We start from the raw sequence: 18,226 nt of genomic DNA, 5'->3' as shown, positions 1-18,226 counted from the left end.
AAGGAAGGAAGGAAGGAAGGAAGGAAGGAAGGAAGGAAGGAAGGAAGGAAGGAAGGAAGGAAGGAAGGAAGAAACGAAACATGAAGAAATCCATCCCTAAGAAGCTGACCCAGGAAAGACATCACAGGTTGCCGCAAAGGGAGGAGGAGCAAAAATAGGCAAACACTTTAGTGGATGAAAAAAAAACCAATAGGACTAACTACTTGAATTTCATATTTGCCAAATGGGAGAGGCAGAAATGAACACAAGGTGTCAGAGACTATCTTTGTGATGCTAGAATGCCAACTTTTGTATGTTATAAATACCACTGTTGGAAGGGGAGGATAAAGCAAGTGAATGAGAATTTGTAATATGTAAGGCAGAAGGATAAGAACCACGTCTTTGTTTAGAAGACAACGCCATTAGAAAGTGGGATATGTTTTTGCCTGGTGTGTGTGTGTGTGTGTGTGTGTGTGTGTGTGTTAAAGAGGCAGCATTCCTATCTAAAATAATAAAGTCTGAGAAATCAAGAAGGGGAAAATGTCATCTAATTTTTAAACAAGCAAAGGATCTGAAAGGCAAGTCTGGTCCACACACAGAAACATGGTGGACACTTCAGGCAATACCTAGAGTTTGCATTTAATAAACAATTGCTAAAGTGGAATGCTCTGAAGCTTCCTGTGCCAGATGCAGGACCGCCAGGGCCTCAGGCTTCACTCAGAGAGCTTCCCTCACTTCCTGCACACTGAGTTCTACAGAGGCTCAGCAGCACATCTCAGCTCCCTAGTCACAGAAGGTTTGCAAAGTCGGGTTTCAGAATCCAGGCTCCTCACTGCCATGGTTCACATCCCAGCCATCTGGCTCCAAAAGACCTGACATTGCTGCTAAACGTGGTCGTGGAGATGCTATTCTTCAATGGGCCCTGGGGATCCAGGTTGCAGGCTGACATGCTTGTCAGAACCTTTTATACAACGCTCTACAGATAGTTACCAAGTTATAAATGAGCCTGTGAGAGAACCACCCTCTGCTTCGCATGTTCTCCAACACCTTCTGCAGGGAAACTCTCCGAGAAGGTAGTCCTTGAGCAACATGTTCCCAGTGGTGACTGCCACAGCCACCAGCACCCCGGGAGCAGCACTGCCCAGCGACACGCAACACTGTGGAAATCAGCAACCCCACCAGGCTCTAAAGGTATCCGAGTCACAGCTGCTATGGAGTGAGAACTTGTGTTTGATCATCCAGGCTACACAAAAAATTAAAAAAATCGGAATCTGCCTGCAAAATTGAGTAACAGGACTCAGATGTCCCTGGCCCACAGAAACCTCAGAGCCGAACCACCCAGACCTTTGAGGAACAGCAGGAAGAAGCCGGCGATTTCCTTGCAGAAAAATGGGACATTTCAGTCAAAACGAAGAACTGAGAAGTAAGCATGGGAAGGAGAATCAGGGAGAACATAGTGCTCCGCACCCGATGACACCCGACAAATGACATAACAGAGCTGGAAGCTCCCCGGGAAACTCTTCTCCCTTCCTGTTCTTCTGAAAGGTTCTGTCATAGACCATCTCTCAGGATGGAGCAAGAATGATGGTAGAGGAAGGGGGCAGGGGGTGTGGAGCCAGGCGGGGTCATCACGGGAACATTTTAAGGAAGAAGAAAATACAGGAAATTGGAAGAGGCTGGGTTAGGGCTGTGGGGGAGTCACCTCTAACTGCTTTGCAGAAAAGTTTAGCGCTACCTACTTTGTGTGGGTTTGCAAGAAAGGTTCAGATCTCGATCCAGGCATGTATCTGCCAACTTCATCTAGATTTCCAGGCATCTATCTGCCAACTTCATCTAGATTTTCAATCAGCCCGCTGTCCTAGTGTGCCTGCTGCTGAGTGACTTGGAGCATCCCTAAGACTTGAGTACATTGCAGAAGCTCTCAGCCTGGGCAGCCGACAGGCTGAAGAACAGCCAGCATGTCATTGTCACAAACTTGGCTCACAGAGCCTGCCAGCGCCCCAGAGTAGCCATCCTTTCCTTCATGCCACAGGTACCCTACTACTGCATCCCTGTACTGGATGCCTGCTCACCAGACACGGGGGGCCCTTTAGGGCCTTTGTGATTAACTTAACCTATTTTATGTGGCTAATAATGAAACCACAGTCTGAATGAAATCTATTTTGGCTCGGTTCCTCTCCAAGGTACAAAGGACACATCTGGCGATTGCTATCTTAATGGCAATATCCCAAGATAGAGCAGGACAACACGCGATGAGACACAGGGAGCATACGCGTGTGTACGCATGAAGAGGGGATGCATGATCCATGCTAATGACTATGAATCCTAATGACCTTCCAGAGACCCCTCTTCTCCATATCAGGGTCAGACCTTCTCCACCCTCTTAATACTCACAATGGAGGTTACGGGAGAACACACCATAGTCAAAGTGTATCCATCATCAGCACACGCATAACAGCATACAAGCATCAACTTGCTCACCCAATATGCTACACACGAGAGCTGCACACAAGAGCAGCATGCCTGCTTTGTGCCAGGGACACACTCAGCACCAAGGCACCTGGTCCACAAAGCAAAGCCAGCCCCTCAGCCTGCTGGGCCTCCTGCTAGGGCAGAAACCAAACAAAATTCTGAAGCTACTCACTAACCGACCACGCAGACATTAGGAAAGAATCAGGGCAGCTAGATAACTTCGGAGAACCTGAGGCTTGAGCAGAAAACCCCCAAAGGATGGGGGAAGTTCACCAGGAAGCAAGTCCGGAAAACGGCCCTGACTGAGCACTGTGAAAGGGTAGGTCATATATCCGAGTGACGGGAGGATCCACACCAGAGGCCCAGCTTCAAGGCCACGCGGGAACAAGTGCCATCCTTCTCATGGAGGCTTTATGGCTTCCCAGGCTCACCAAGACCAGGCGAGAGAGCAGTGCTTCTCAACCTCTGGATTACGACCCCCAGGGGCCATTTATAAGATATCCTTTATATCAGATATTTACATTACGATTCAGTAGCAATATTGCAGTTCTGAATTAGCAAGGACATCATTTTATGGTGTGGGTGGGGGGTCGCCGCACATGAAGAACGGTATTAAAGGGTCACAGCATTAGTTAAGAGTAAGAACCACTGTAGAGAGGGAAGGTATCAGAAGGCAGGGAGGCAGTTATCAAAGGCGACCCAGCCTGGACAGCCAAAGGCCAAGGGGAGAAAACTTACCTTAGGAAGAGGGTGCCTAGTCTGCAGTCTAAGCTAGGCACAGGGCTCTAGGAAGGTTACAAGTACCAGGCAGGGCAGGGAACCAGAGCTTGGACAGAGGGACAGAGGCTGCCCTGCTCACAATGTCTGAGAGTAACTGGTCCAGGTCCCAGGTATCAAGAGACACAGACCTAGCAGCGCAGAGATGCCAGATTCCCCGCTTTTTCATGAGGGAAACTGGACCTCTGAGACACATGGCTCCTTTCGCCCAGCCCTGGCACCGTTTGAAAGTCCGCTGCCTCTGGAAGTGTGATGCCGCCCACGCCCACACCTCGTAGAACCTATGGCATCTTCCTAACGCATTTCCGGTCTGCCAGCCTCTGAGCCACAAGGCTGTGCGCAGCGGTCAGTGTCCTTCCTGGGCCTCCCAGACCTCCCTGGCTGGCACCGCTGCCCGTGGAATTTGCAGGGTGCTTCCTATCTGAAAACACTGTGGAAGAATTCTGGGCTCACACAGGCAACCCAGAGCACCAGGACAGCGTGACTTCCTGACACACTACATTGTCCTCAGAAAGACGGCAGCGTTTGAGAGACAGGATGAAACATCTTCATGCTAAGAAGTACCCGCAGCAACTGAATTTAATAATAATTTAAAAAATAAAAATAATAAAAAAAAAAGAGGTCATGAGAAAGATCAGACCTAAGATTCCTGGAACATAATTTCAAGGCATTAAAGAAAAGCAGCAATTGCATAATAACGGAATTACTAAACTTGTGTGCATAAATATGATGTCTCAGTCTATTTGGGCTGCTATTTAAAAAAAAAAAAAAGCAACAACAATAACCGCCAAGCCACAGCCTGACTAGCTGGGCTACAATAGCAAATCTATTTCTCATAGTTCTGGCCCTAGAACAAAGCTGTGTGTGAGGAGGGCCCCGCCTCACACACTGCACAGTGCTTTCTGGTCTGTCATCCATGGTAGATGGTAGAGAGGTAAGGCATCTATGTGGCAGCACAGGACTCTGAGAGTTGGGAGATGGGAGATGGTGGGGCTCTACCTGTGATATCGCACAGCCTAACAGAAAAATCAAAACATAAAAGAAAGTTGGATAATGTTCATGTCCTCTGGACCACAAAGCCTTTTTTTTTTTTTTTTTGGTTTTTCGAGACAAGGGTTTTTCTGTGTAGCCCTGGCTGTCCTGGAACTCACTTTGTAGACCAGGCTGGCCTCGAATTCAGAAATCCACCTGCCTCTGCCTCCCGAGTGCTGGGATTAAAGGCATGTGCCACCACGCCCGGCTCACCAAATCTTTCTTAAGGAGTGAATGACAGGGCTGGCGAGATGGCTCAGCGGTTAAGAGCACTGACTGCTCTTCTAAAGGTCCTGAGTTCAAATCCCAGCAACCACATGGTGGCTCACAACCATCCGTAATGAGATCTAATGCCCTCTTCTGGTTTGACACAAATGGTACTAGGGGTTCCCTCCCCACAAGGTCACCTCTGCTAGCCAAATAAAGAGCTCTGGTCACCCTACGAGCACCAATGACCTGCTCTCAGGTCCTTTCTTTTTCCTTTTAGGCCTACAGTAAGGAGATGAAGAGACCCTGCTCCTGTGGCTGTGTCATTGCCATCCGTCCGACTCGAGGAGGCTCCTACTCAATCAGTAAGACCCCGCCCACCACTGCCTTCCTGACCCCAGCATCAACATCTTCCCAGACCCTTGCACTCTAGGGCACGTCAGGGTTTGGAGCCACACTGGCCTGTAGCTCAGAGCAGAAGGCGGAAGCGGCCTTAGCATTCCACACCTATGCAGATGAGGGGAGTGGGGTTAGGCTGAGAAAGCTGAAGTTCAGCAAGACTGCAGTGAGAGGAGACTCTTGGAATCAGGTCGAGACCAGGACTCCCCAAAGCCTGGGGTAGGAAACACGTGAGGCTCAGGAAGCCAGGGAACTCCAAGCAAGGGGAACTGGAATGGAAGCCACAGGGGAAGCAGTCGAAATATTCTTCAGCACTGTGTAGCAGAGGGCATCAAACTGGAATACTACAGCCCAGACAAGATGCCCTTCAACTCTAAGAGGCCCACACTCTTGGTCCACTCCTGACTCACTATATTGCATCTTCTCTCCACTCCAAAACTGATCAGAAGGAGGAAGAAAATGAGCCAAAGAGATCCCCGCACTACAGAGGCCCACCAGGGAAGACCCTGGAAATCTTCCACAAAGGAACTACTGGGTGTGGCAGTGAATGCTACAATCCCAGCGCTCAGGAGCCAACCCAGGAGCGGGAGAGTCCAAAGCTAGCCTGCTGAAAGGAGAGTGGGGTTTAACTAACACTAACTCTATGGAGGGAAGCCTAAACCCCCACACACAATTGACTGGACACCGAAGAATGGTCCCCCGATCCTTCAGGGCTTCCTGGGCTGTGTGTGGTGGACCCCAACAGCCTCACCCAGCCACACATTCATTATGGAGATGCACCCACGTGGAGTCACAAAACAGTTCAAACTTGCGCTGACTGTAAGGTTTAATCATCAAGAGAAAAAGCCAAGTGGGAAGTGGAGTGGGCAGGGGGGCATCAGATGCAGGGAGAGCAGGAGAGAGAACAGAAATAGGAGAGGGGGCAATCTCTACAATGTGCCAGAGAACTGGGATGGGGAGAGGCCTCAGTGTGTCTATGGGGACAACTTTAGCTGAGACTCCTAGCAGTGGGGGACATGGATCCTGATGTGGCCACTTCCTGTAGCCAGGGAGGACTCCCCATGGAGAGAAAAAAAGGACAGCAACCTACCCACAAAACACTGAACCCAAAATGTGCCCTGCCTACAAGATATGCAGAGACAGAGGGAATGGCCAACCAATGACTGCTCCAAATTGAGATCTATCCCATGGTCGAGAACTAATCCCTGACACTATTAATGATACTCTGTTATGATTGCAGACAGGAGCCTAGCATAACTGCCCTCTAGAAGTCAATGTAAAGAGATGGAGAGACGCACAGCCAAACATTAGATAGAGCTCAAGGAATCTTATAGAAGAGTTGGGGGAAGAAGTGAGGGTCCTGAAGAAGACAGGGATTTCATAGGAAGACCAACAGTGGCAACTAACCTGGGCTCTCCCAGAGATTAAACCACCAACCAAAGAGCATGCATGGGCCGGACCTACCCCTGCACATACGCAGCAGATGTACAGCTTGAACTTCATGCAGGTCCACCAACTAGAGCAGGTTTGTCCCTCAATCTGTTGCCTGCCTGCCTGCCTATGGATCCTGTTCCCCTAACTGGGCTCCCTTGTCTGACCTCAGTGGGAAGAGATGCACCTAGTCCTGCAGTGACTTGATTTGTAGTGGGTGATACCTACAAGGGGTTCCCCTTTTCAAAGAGGGGGAGGGAGGGAGGAATGGGGGGAGGATCTACCTGAGAGGGGTACTGGGAGGAAACAGAGGGTTGATATTGGGATGTAAAGTAAATAAACACATTTAATCTTTTTAAAAAGGAATAAATAAAAAAGAAAGAAGGCTGGGTGTGGTGGCGCACACCTTTAATCCCAGCACTTGGGAGGCAGAGACAGGTGGATTTCTGAGTTCGAGGCCAGCCTGGTCTACAGAGTGAGTTCCAGGACAGCCAGGGCTATACAGAGAAACCCTCTCTTGAAAAACCATTTTTTTAAAAAAAGCTGGTGGCTTGGTTTAGAGACAAGATCAACATTTTCCACAACCAGGCTGAGAGATGCCAGCATACAGAAGGCCCTAACTCAGGGGCTGGGGAGATGGCTCTTCAGTTAAGACCACAGGCTGCTGCTTTTACAAAGGACCTGGGTTCAATTCCCAGCGTCCATACGGGAGCTCACAACTGTCTATAAGTCCAGTTCTAGATCTGACACCCTCACACAGACAGACATGTGCACAAAAAAAAAATTTAAAAAGTGAAATGTAGGCTGTAAACGACCTGACCTGAAGCACAAAGTGCCCACAACAACCCACTCTTCTGTGGTAATAGCTCTGTTCTTTCTAGAAATTTTTCCTTAGGAGCCTGCATCTTAGTAAACATGGGAGGCCCCGCCAGGTGCTGGGGGGGAGGGGGGGGAACAGAGGTGCAACTGGGAAATTCCATGACTTAACTTCTGGAAACTCCCAGAGGACCGACTGTCTTGTTTTACTGTTTGTTTAGCTTGGGTCTAAGGGGTGAGAGGTTCAAGGGCACAGACTGACTTACCTCGGCAAGCAATCCCTTGACCGGCAATGGTCTGTCTGCACACTCCACAGACTCTGGGCTTTTTAAAGTCCTTTTTCTTAAAGTTGTGTGGACACGTGGTAAATTCTCCGGGCTGGAAGAATAAAGGAAGAAACTGTCAGAGCTTCAGCTCTTGCATCTTTTTCTTTTCTTTTCTTTCTTTCTTTCTTTTTTTTTTTTTAAGTTCTTTTTCAGGAGATAGTAAATCTAGTGAGCTTTGAACACAGCGAAAGAGGAGCTTTACCTAGCAAACTTCAGTTCCCCGAGCCAGGGGATGGCATTCTGGAATCCAGAGGGCAGCTCGCCCTCTCTCAGTATGCGCATCTCCCCAGAGGGCATGAGGACTGAGACTTCGGGCAGCCACCCAGGTGATAATACACTGCTTGCAGTCAGCAGGCTTACATCATCCACTACAGCAACAAAGTAACCATACCCCCTTCCAGACTCTCATGGTTCTTTCTCAGAATAAAGGATTATCCCAGAGCAAACAAGTTAAAACTGACTGCTTAGTTTCCCCCTCAAGGATGTTCCTAAATAACAACTAAGGTTCTGACTTCTCAGGCCAGTGGGCTAGGTGTGTTGTTCTATAGAAGGGAAGGCCCTGAGACGAGCCAGGGATAGACACACACACACACACACACACACACACACATACACACACTTCCTCCTTAACCTTGATGACAAGCATTAGTATGAGGAGATTAACTCTCATCCACCAAGTTTCTGTTTGCAGAGTCTGCCCTCAGAGCCTCTCTATGTGAGGCTCTTAAAAGATCGTTCACTGTTTTAAAAACAGCTTGTTTGCTGCTGAAAGTATACGCATGATCTAATAACCATGTGGATTTTAGTCAATGTCAACACACACACACAGAGAGAGAGAGAGAGAGAGAGAGAGAGAGAGAGAGAGAGAGAGAGAGAGAGAGAGACAGGCTACACTCACCAGGATCATTTAAATTTACTGAGAAATTGAAATGTATCCTTTATCTCCTGTTCTCAGTTACAACTACTTTGGAGAAAAAAGTTTGATAATTTCTTACAAACTTTCCAAAGTATGACAAGGTAATTTAAAAAGTATCTGCGGCTGCAGGCAGCTTACTTTCTGAACAGCTCACAGCCCCCACACAGTATGGCCAATAGTCTATTTTTTCTAACAATTAAAAAACTATCCCAAAAATAAATAAATAAATAAATAAATAAATAAATAAATAAATAAATAAATGAAACAAAAAAATAAAAAATAAAAAACTGTCCCAAATCTAGGCAGTGTGGTAGTGGCACAAACCCTTGATCCTGGCACTCCAGAGGCAGAGGCAAATGGATTTCTATGAGTTCGAGGCCAGCCTGGTCTCCAAAGAGAATTCCAGGACAGCCAGGGCCACAGGGAGGAACTGTGTCTTGAAAAATCAAACCAAACCAAACCAACCACAAAGAAAAAACAAAACAAAAAAAACACGTGTCCCAAACAAGAAATAACCTAACTATATATAATAAGGATGGATTTGTTTTTCAAAAATGTTGGTAAAATCAGAGGTGCATACTATGTGTGCCAGTGCATGGGTAGTAGAGTTTTAAGATGCTTGCCACCACATCTAAGTCAGAGGAAGCAAGAGTCACAGAGAGAACTGCAGGGGGGAGGGAGGACCCTGAGGGAGCACGGATGAAGCGCACTTGCTTCATGCTCTGGATGGCAACTACAGAGGGCACATTATTCAAGTCATTAAGCAAAAGATCTACAAGGAAGGTGAGAGATACAGATCTGAATAAAACTACAATCCTGGAAGGATGTGTGGACCTAATTTTAAGGACCTCAGGCAATGTGGAACAGCATGACGGCATTTTTATTTACTTAGCTCTGCATCCATCTGCAGGATCTTACACTGCTGGTGCAAAGGTATCAACCAAAGATTAAATGTTATCCTCACACCTAAAATCACGCATGAAATGCACAAAGCTGTTGTTTTTAAAACATCGAAGCAGGAAATGGAGGACAGGAAATGAGGATGCTTTGGTCAACAATGCCCTTCTACACCAAAGTGCTCTGAGACCCAAGTGAGGCTCAAGTCCTTCCACCTGGTGATGTCCCACAATCTCAGTTTGTGTAAACACACTGAGTGCTACCAACACAACGACAACAGTGCCTAATGATATACATTAACTATATCCTAGTTAGGGGACCCATGACTGCACTTCAGAGGCAAGAATAAGTTAAGGTGAACCTCCTGTCTCCCTCCCTCCCACCACTGCCTTCTTAAGAGACTCTTTACAAATGCTGCAGAGAAGATCCAAACTGAGTCCAGCCAACCATCCCTGTCGAGAGAGGAAAGAAGTTTCCCAGACAGGGCACCGCAGAACAATGAGCTGCACAACAACTCTTAAGATCTGCAGAAAAGTCCTTAAAAAGGATGAGCTCGGAAGAGCTTGCTCATCAAGAATACAGAAAAAAACCCTGCCCCCCCCCCACCTTCCACCACTCACCCTATACCTCACAAGAAGATTAGAACTGGGCCCTGGGTTCACTCAAAGCTGAGCATAGTGTTTACTTACTAGAGATCAAGAAGCCCAGTACAGCCTACAACTGGAGCAAACTCTACAGGAAACAGAGAATATTGCCTTGCAAAGATTAACTCAACCACAGTGGCTCTCAACCTCCTTAATGCTAAGACCTTTTCATACACTTCCTCATGCTATAGTGACCCCCCAACCTTAAAAGTGTTTTCATTGCTACTTTATAACTGTAATTTTGCTGTTATGAATCATGATGTAAATCTCTGCTATGCAGAGACCCACAGGTTGAGAACTGCTGTCCTACAGTGTCTGTCCTTCTTGGCCTATATAAGCTATTCGGAGAAACCACTGCCCTGAGGCTGCTACTGCTGTCCAGTAACAGGACCGCACTTCCGAGAAAAAGCACACCAGGATACCACAAAGACCATCAAATTTCCCAGCATCCAAACAAAGTAAAGTTGATGTAGGCTGGCAGCCAATCAAAAATTATCAGACACACAAAGAGACAAGAAAACAGAATCCATAAATAGAAAAAAACAATGGAAAGAGATTGAGAAGTTAAAATTAGAAGACAATGACATTAATGGTATACGACAATTGTAGTACATCTACTTAAAATGTATAGACCTGAAAAAGGCATAAAGATCCAAAGAAAACAACCACACAAGGAAATAGAGACTTCTCAGGTAAAAAATATATATGAGACATTATTATTGGCCAATTACTCAAAAGACAGATCAGTGAACTTAAAAATATCACATGAAAACCTGTCAAAACAAAGCAAATGAACGAGACAATGTACATAAGCAAGCAAATTGGCATCTGCAGCAACAGGAGGATTTTTATGAACAATATACAGCTACCTGGGGGCTGGCGAGATGGCTCAGTGGTTAAGAGCACTGACTGCTCTTCTGGAGGTCATAAGTTCAAATCCCAGCAACCTCGGGGTGGCTCACAAATAAAGAACCTATGGGCCAGAGCGAGTGGGGGCCAGAGTGAGCAGGGCCAGAGCAAGAGGGAGAAAGGGAAGGGGGAAAAGGAGAGAGAGAGAGAGAGAGAGAGAGAGAGAGAGAGAGAGAGAGAGAGACAGAGACGACTTGGTGTCCCCAAGCACAGAAGGGGTACTGGAAGAAATAATGACTAGAATGAACGGCCATGAAAACTGTAAAGCCATGGAGCCAAGATACAAGAGTTGACTGTGACCACACCAAGGTGCAGAGAAATGAGTTATTCAAACCCAGTAACAACGAGAAAAACATTAAAAACACTCAGAGCAAAGAAAGTAAATACACAAAGGAATTTTATTCAGCTTGTAAACAAAAATCAAAACCAGGAAAATGGATGAATCGGAAAATACTATTAGTTCAGGAAGAGAAACGCTACACTTCCTCTCTCATATGTGGATTCAGCTTCTCATATGTGCAGATCTATGTTTAATCTGGACTGCCTAGAGAGGCCAAAAACCTATAAGGTACATTGAGGAAACAGGGTCAGGCTATTGGTCAATAGGCATGATATGAAATACAGGAGTTTAGCACCAGAGGTGGAACAGGTTACAGGGGATGAAGAGGCGGAGAAAAAGAGGCACAGAAAGGGCTAACCAAAGCTAGGGAAGAAGGAAAGAACCATATGAAAACCCATTATTTTGCAGGAGAAAAAATTTTAAAAGATATACTTTCTTTGCAGAGCAGTGGTGGCACACGCCTTTAATCCCAGCACTTGGGAGGCAGAGACAGGCAGATTTCTGAGTTCGAGGCCAGCCTGATCTACAGAGTGAGTTCCAGGACAGCAAGATCTACACAGAGAAACCCTGTCAAGAACCAGCCCCCACCCCCACCCTCAAAAAAGATGTGTTTCTTTATAAAGGAGTTTGGATGTAAGAAGCCTACATGAATGGATAATATCTCTCCCAAGAGGCGTAGATAATTTAATGAAAATCTCAACGCCAGGCATAGGATACCTCCCTCTGAGGGATGCACCAGCCGGTCCTAAAATACGACAAGTTATTGTCATGGCTTATAAGGAATCCATGTTCACAAATGGATAACCATAACAAGAATTGGGAGAAGATGGCTGGCTACAAGTTAAGAGACGAGGTCTCAGTCAAACCAACCAAATGCCCACACCATGATGACTGTGTCCTCCCTTAGCACTGTTGGAGCATGCATTTCTGTTAAGCCACCATCTCTGTGGTATTTTGTTATTCTACTCTCTCTCAGGAATCAACAGGTCTATCAGAAAATAAGCCCAGAAACCAATGATTTGCGCGATATTATCACACAATTTGACCTAACAGAGTTATTTAACTCCACAGCATCAAAGCACACATCCTTTCAAGTGCACTGGCACCTTCAGCCATATTTCGGACACAGAACAAGTCTGAAGGAATCCAAATACATTCAAGTCCTACTGAGAAGAAGCAAGCCTGACCACAATCAAATCAAATTGGGGAAAGCGACAGCAATCTCTGGGAAATGCCCATAGTGGCAAACAAAATGCGACACTTTGAAATAGCCTTATCCCTGAAATGCAAGCGTTCATAGCATTCAAATACCCATCAATAAGTTTCTACAGCAGTACTCATGAGGCTGGGGAGAAATCAGTAGAGGCTAGACCCTGTCTGGAAAAGCAAGGCAAAGGAACACAAAAGCAGTTGATAAGCTAAGAAAGGAACCAGCTGTCTTCTCGATCAATGCAAAACATCCACGAACAAATCCTACCATCCCTCTCCTGATAGGATCTCAAACAGGAGAGAAAGAGGCTTCCTCCCGTGGCTATGTAAATCCTTCAGCAAACATCCTTAATCATAAGAGCCTAAGGCTTCCTTTTAAGATATGCAACAGGGTACCTATGGCGCTAAGCAAGACTTAACACTGAGATTCTAAACAGCACAATGAGGTGAGAAAAGGAAATAAAAGGCAACCAATTTGGAAAGCTGTAAAACAGCCTTGTTCCTCATAACCTGGCAGCCAATGTAGACAAAAAAGAAAGGAGGGGGGAAAAAAGCCTTGAGAACTAATGAGAATTTTTAGTAGCAGAGCTGAAGGATACTGAATCAACATAACCAACACCAGGTTGTTCTGGCTACAGGTCACCAATGAACTTCCAAAACTGAAATTCAAAAGCCATTACCACTTCCCACAGCGTAAGCAGCCATTTCTAGACTCAGAATCTTCCAAACACTTCGGGTTCCTCAACCATGCTGACACTTCCCTGCCGTGTGAACAGCACTGTCAAAGAGCAAGAAAGTACCCTTTACCCAGAAGAAACTTCTGCGTTGGCTCTGCAATCTACATTCAAACTCTTGCTCCGCCCTGAGCAAGCTACAACTCCTCTTAAATGGCAATAACACCCTCCCTTATCCTACTGCTGGAAATGACCAAAATGCAACATATCCACGGGCATAACATGGGTAGCCTTAAAAACAACTTGGTTAGGGTCCACCCCATACCAACTCAATCTGACTACCCTGGAGGTGAGACCAGAGCACTGGGAAGGTTTTAGAGCTCCCAGAAGATTCTCAACTACAGCCAAAATAGGCTGTATCACTTGGACCTGTCCTATTAAGTCATCTTTATTAAATATTCCATCCCATGTCTGTGTCTCATTACTTCAAATTGATAGCAGAAACCCTGTATCCGGAGCCCTGCAAGAATCTAGCAGCATTCAATATATTCACATTAGCAAGGTGCATAGTTACCCTAACCCCCACTTCTCTACAGATGGAATTGTGATATACAAGACCTAGACTCCACAGGGAACCAATGAGGGATAAGGCTACCACCTAGTGCCATGCTCAGCCAGGCACAGGAATTAACCCTCAGTAATACCAGGGCATCACGTACCTTTTCTGTCCATCATGCAGCTCTTTGATGACAATCTCTCTTGTGCTAGACTGCAGTATCCTAGGCTCGGGGTACCAAGTTCTTTCTCCTTTGCCCTCTGTGAGCCCTCCCCAGCTGTCAGAAGGCAACCCACAGTCCCTCAATTAAGACTTGGGCACTAGATGAACCGGCCATAGTCTGTGGGCCAAAGGAGGGCTACTGTAACATTTCATCGGTCACAAACAGCTTTATTCCAAGCAAGGAGAAAGAGCTACTGTTTCCCTGGGCAGCTTCTTGCTCACTGGTCCAGAAGCTGGAGTGGAAACAGCAGAGGCACTGTGGTGCTTGCTCGGCCATTTCAACTGCTAGATCCCAGGGGAGTTGATTAAGATAGTGTAATAACATCTGCTCACGTGTGTGCTGCACAACATCTCTCTTGTGAAAGGAGACTAGACAGAACTGGACTGTCCTTGTCTTCACCTGATCTGGGGTTTTCATTTCGCCCTGAAAGGGCACGGGGGGGGGGGGGGTCGGAGATGGGATACAGCCAGACTGAAGCAATTGGCAAAGCCAGCAGGAACCTAAATTGCATCTAATTGGTAGGAGCCGAACTTTGGAAGAGTGGCCAGTAAGGGCTGCAGGTTCCAGAAGGACGAGCACCTGGAGAGGGCAGGGGCAATCAGCCTTGATAATGAAGTCTCTCTGAGGAGCAGAGGACTCTCCACACAGGGAACCCACAGTCAGGTTTTCGTTTGTGTTCTCTCCCCCCCCCCCTCCATTAAAGGTCGCCTCGGCAAACTAGTTTCATAGTACAAGAATATATCTGCACGAGCCCAGCTACATTTTCCCTTCAGGAAATAATTCAGCCCACCACAGGAAGCGAAAATAGGTGTGCTGGGGTAGCACTGATCCCAGCTTAACCTCACTTCTCTGAAAGCAACCAAACCTGAACCCTTCCCATATCCGTAGAGCTGTCCCCAGACCTCCCCACAGAAGGCAGGCACGTGGGGCATAAGTGACCCCCCTCCATGCTCAATAGGGGTCCCCATACCTTAGTAGTTCTCAACCTGTGGGTCACGACCCCTTTAGGAGTCTAAAGACCATCTGATGAGGTCGCATATCAGATATTTACATTACGATTCATATCCATAGCAAACTTACAGTTAAGAAGTAGCAAGGGAAAATATTTTAGGCTTGGTGGCCACCACAACGCGAGGACCTGCATTAAACGGACCACCCCTTTAAAGCAACTGCGTCTGGCAGCTGAAGCAAACTGACATGCAGACCTTTCGCTCCACAGAACTTTCCGCAAGTTTCCTGGGAAAACAATCGCAGTCGATGCTGGATTTATAAGGCTTAGTAGAAGGGGGTGGGGCTGCTACCCGGCGCCTGTTTAATTCGAACCCCACAGAGGACCGTCCTGGGAGCCACAGGACACCAAGGTGCCACCAAGGAGACGCAGGAACTTGCACTAGACTTCCACGCACTACCCCGGCATCTGCAAGAAACCTTAGCAAGAAACACGCGCGGAAGAGCGAGTCTGCGCAATGGCCAGTGTCCCGCCTCTACTGTAGAGAAAGGGATCCAAAGAAACATTTTCCAGCAACTTTCGGATCTCAAGGGGCTAGGGCTGTCCTGCCTTCCGCCTGGCGGTGCGCTCATCCAGTTCTGCAGCTCATCCAGTTCTGCCTCCCTAGACACTGTTACACGCACCACACACACACACACACACACACACACACACACGTGCACACCCAGAACACATACAGAGGAGCGCGCACCGGCAAGGACACGCGCACGCTCACAGGCCCACAAGTACATGGGCTCATGCGCCCACCCAGGACGTCCACGTGGGTGTCAACCCGAGGGAGCCCCATCCGCTGCACTCACCTGGCGTGGACGCCCACGCGCCCCAAACTCGCGCGCCAACCTCGCTGGCGGGCCCGGGGCCAGCGCGCGCCACCGCATGGCTGCCCCCCGTGGTCCGTCCACCCCACGTCCTCAGCCAAGCGCGGGGCACCGATGCCTAGAGGTCCTGCGTGGGCGAGGCCCGGATCACGCGCGTCTCAGCCGAGCTCTGCAAAAGCTCCTGCCGTCAGAAGTCAGACGCCGGGAACAAAAGCCAGGCGCGAGTGGCGGGCCCCGCGCGGCCGCCCTCCATCTGACACGAATTAGCCCGCCCTCCCCCGCAGACCGCAGCCCAGAGCCGGGCACCGCTGCTCAGCCAGACGCGGGAGAAGTGGGCGAAGAAACGCCTTCCCGCGGGCGGGGGTGGGGAGGGGGGTGCGCCTCCCTGCCGCCATCTGACTGGAATTACCGACGCTTGGCTCAGGGCTCAGCAGTACTAGGATTTCAAACCTCTAGGCGCGCTGGCCCAGGGGCTTAAGAGAATCAAAATGCAGCAGGTTCCCAGGGCTTTTGGCATTTTAAAATCTTGACCAGTCTCCAGTCCACTCTGCAACTGCGCTGGGAGGTATCTACCGGGTAATCAACACTACCCAGCCAAGAGTGAATTTGGAGTAGGAAGAAGAAAACAAAAAAACAAAAACGCTAAGGCATAGGGGGCTTTTTTTTCTTTTTTTTCCAATTTGTTTCTGAAGCTTTAAAATTTAAAGGGGGACTGGGGGTGGGGTTGACCTTGCTAGAAAAGGTCGGTGACTGTGGGGTTTCAAGCAAAGCCCAAAGCAAAGACTGCTCACTTTGCACCCCTAGGGGATGGGTGCCCGTTCGTTCCCCATCTCAGTGCCACCAACTTCACAAATCGCATTTCAGCCTTCCCATTCTGGGTCTGGGATTTTAGACGGACATTAGAAACCTACAGTAGGAGGTGAGATGAAGGAACTGCAGTGGAGGAAAGCAAACCGGGAGCCCAGAAACTTCCAGGGTCACTTTTAGAAACCAGGATACCCTTTCGTGACAAAACAGCCCCTCTCCCGCACAGGGCAGTGTCCTTTAAAGCAATTGCAACAGCAGCAGCGTGTGGCTTCCCCCAAGGCAACTTCTGAGACGGGAAGGGCTATTTTGAAGATGGATAGGTTCAAGCTGAAGCAATTCCTCGGGTCTCTTAAGTTGGGCAGAGGAGACCCCTGCAATGCAGTAGCATGGTGCTCTAAACATGAAGCCCCAGTGGCCCTGGCACCGGGCCCAGCTCACGTGGCATTCTAATAGCCTATCGTGTCCCAGCGCCCAGCCTCTGTGGATCTCACACTCTGGAGTCTGTGTGCCCAGATGCCTGAGATGGGAGGGCAGTCTGGGTGGGCTGCGCAGGCCTTTATGGTTACCACATGTGCAAATTCCAGCCATTAATTCAACCTCTCAGGTCCTGGCACTAAATATCCATCTTTCTGTGTCTACAGGGAAGTGGCAATGGCTGCTCTACAAAGTTTCAACTATAAAAATAAAAGAAAACCAAAATGTGCCTAAGGTACACACTCCATCCTGGACTCCAATCCTTCATGCAGTAAACATGAGGCAGATGCGGAAACATTCTCTTCCCCTCCCCCTCAACTGAGATCATTACTCCTGGGGTCCATCCCTTGGTGTTTCTGTATTCATTCCTTAGTCTTCATTTCCTATTCTCTCGGTCATATTCCTGCATGTGCCTTCTCTACCCTCCTCTGACTGGGGATCCCTGAGCGCATGAGTAATGCATCCACCTTTAACCTAAGACAGGGCAGGAAGCAGTGATTCTCCTGACTGTCAGGAGGTGTGTATGACACAAGCCCTTCTTCCACAGGATGGCCACATCAGCCACACAGCCTTACTAAGGTGCTCACAGAGCCAGCAGAAGGAATATGAACTCAGAAACGAAGACACGGCAACCTAATACAAGGTGTGGGCTCTGCTCACTCGAGGCAGGCGGCGCTTCCAAATGGGGCAGCTCATGGCTGTGATTCCAGCAGTAGGAAGTCTGAGGCATGGTTCTGGCTTGCCACACAGAGAGGCAAACATCAGAAGATGGTTCTTTATTACAGGCATACCTGAATCTGCCAGAAGTTACTTAAAAGAATACACCATCCAGAAAACGCCTATTTTTTATTGTAGTTATAAATTCCGTGAATGAGACATGCCTTCCAGCTAGTGACAACAAAATGGTTTGTCTCAGCTTTAGGGAGCGTCAACAGTCATAGCCAAGGACTCTGGGCCAAGGTCCAGAACCTTGAAACCAGGGACTTGCCCACAGTCCCTTCAAGCAGGCTACAGGGCTCCCATCCATTCTCTGGCCTCCCCCTGACTGCTCAGCCAGGCTCCCAGCTGGGCTCTAGCCTCTCAGTTCCCGCCACTCTGAGCCTTGGGGCTCTCTCTGACTTATGGTGCTCTTTCCTTTTCTCTCTTATAACTGATAATGACTGCTTTTTCTGGGCTCAGCTCACCTGCTCCCCATCCCCAGTGGTTAATCATCTCCCATCCCTGAGTGAGATTCACAGCAGAGGAACCCACTCTTCATGAGCAGCAGCGCTCCACAGGCTCATGCCACACAGGCACAGTGTAGTGTGGGTA

The 18,226-nt window shown here is 48.1% G+C and overlaps 1 protein-coding gene across 3 annotated transcripts in view; it reads right to left on the bottom strand.

Annotated features, from left to right (window-relative positions):
- The window catches only part of Tns3 (tensin 3), a 230,283-nt gene that overhangs the window by 177,494 nt on the left and 34,563 nt on the right, over positions 1-18,226 (bottom strand). For 2 of the 3 annotated variants that reach the window (XM_029545263.1, XM_029545264.1), the window contains exons 1-2: positions 15,617-15,697; positions 7,380-7,491 (exon numbers count right to left, since the gene is read on the bottom strand). In XM_029545263.1, the coding sequence (XP_029401123.1) occupies positions 7,380-7,491; positions 15,617-15,694 (190 nt within the window). In that variant the 5' untranslated portion in view covers positions 15,695-15,697. Of the gene's footprint in view, positions 1-7,379; positions 7,492-15,616; positions 15,698-18,226 lie in introns of those variants that run through there. The other variant, XM_029545266.1, reaches the window with a different exon arrangement.

Source organism: Mus pahari, chromosome 13 (assembly GCF_900095145.1).
Source record: "Mus pahari chromosome 13, PAHARI_EIJ_v1.1, whole genome shotgun sequence".
Classification (NCBI taxonomy): Eukaryota; Metazoa; Chordata; class Mammalia; order Rodentia; family Muridae; genus Mus; species Mus pahari.
Note: the sequence above shows the minus strand (reverse complement) of the source record. Positions and strands in the feature narration are given on the sequence as shown.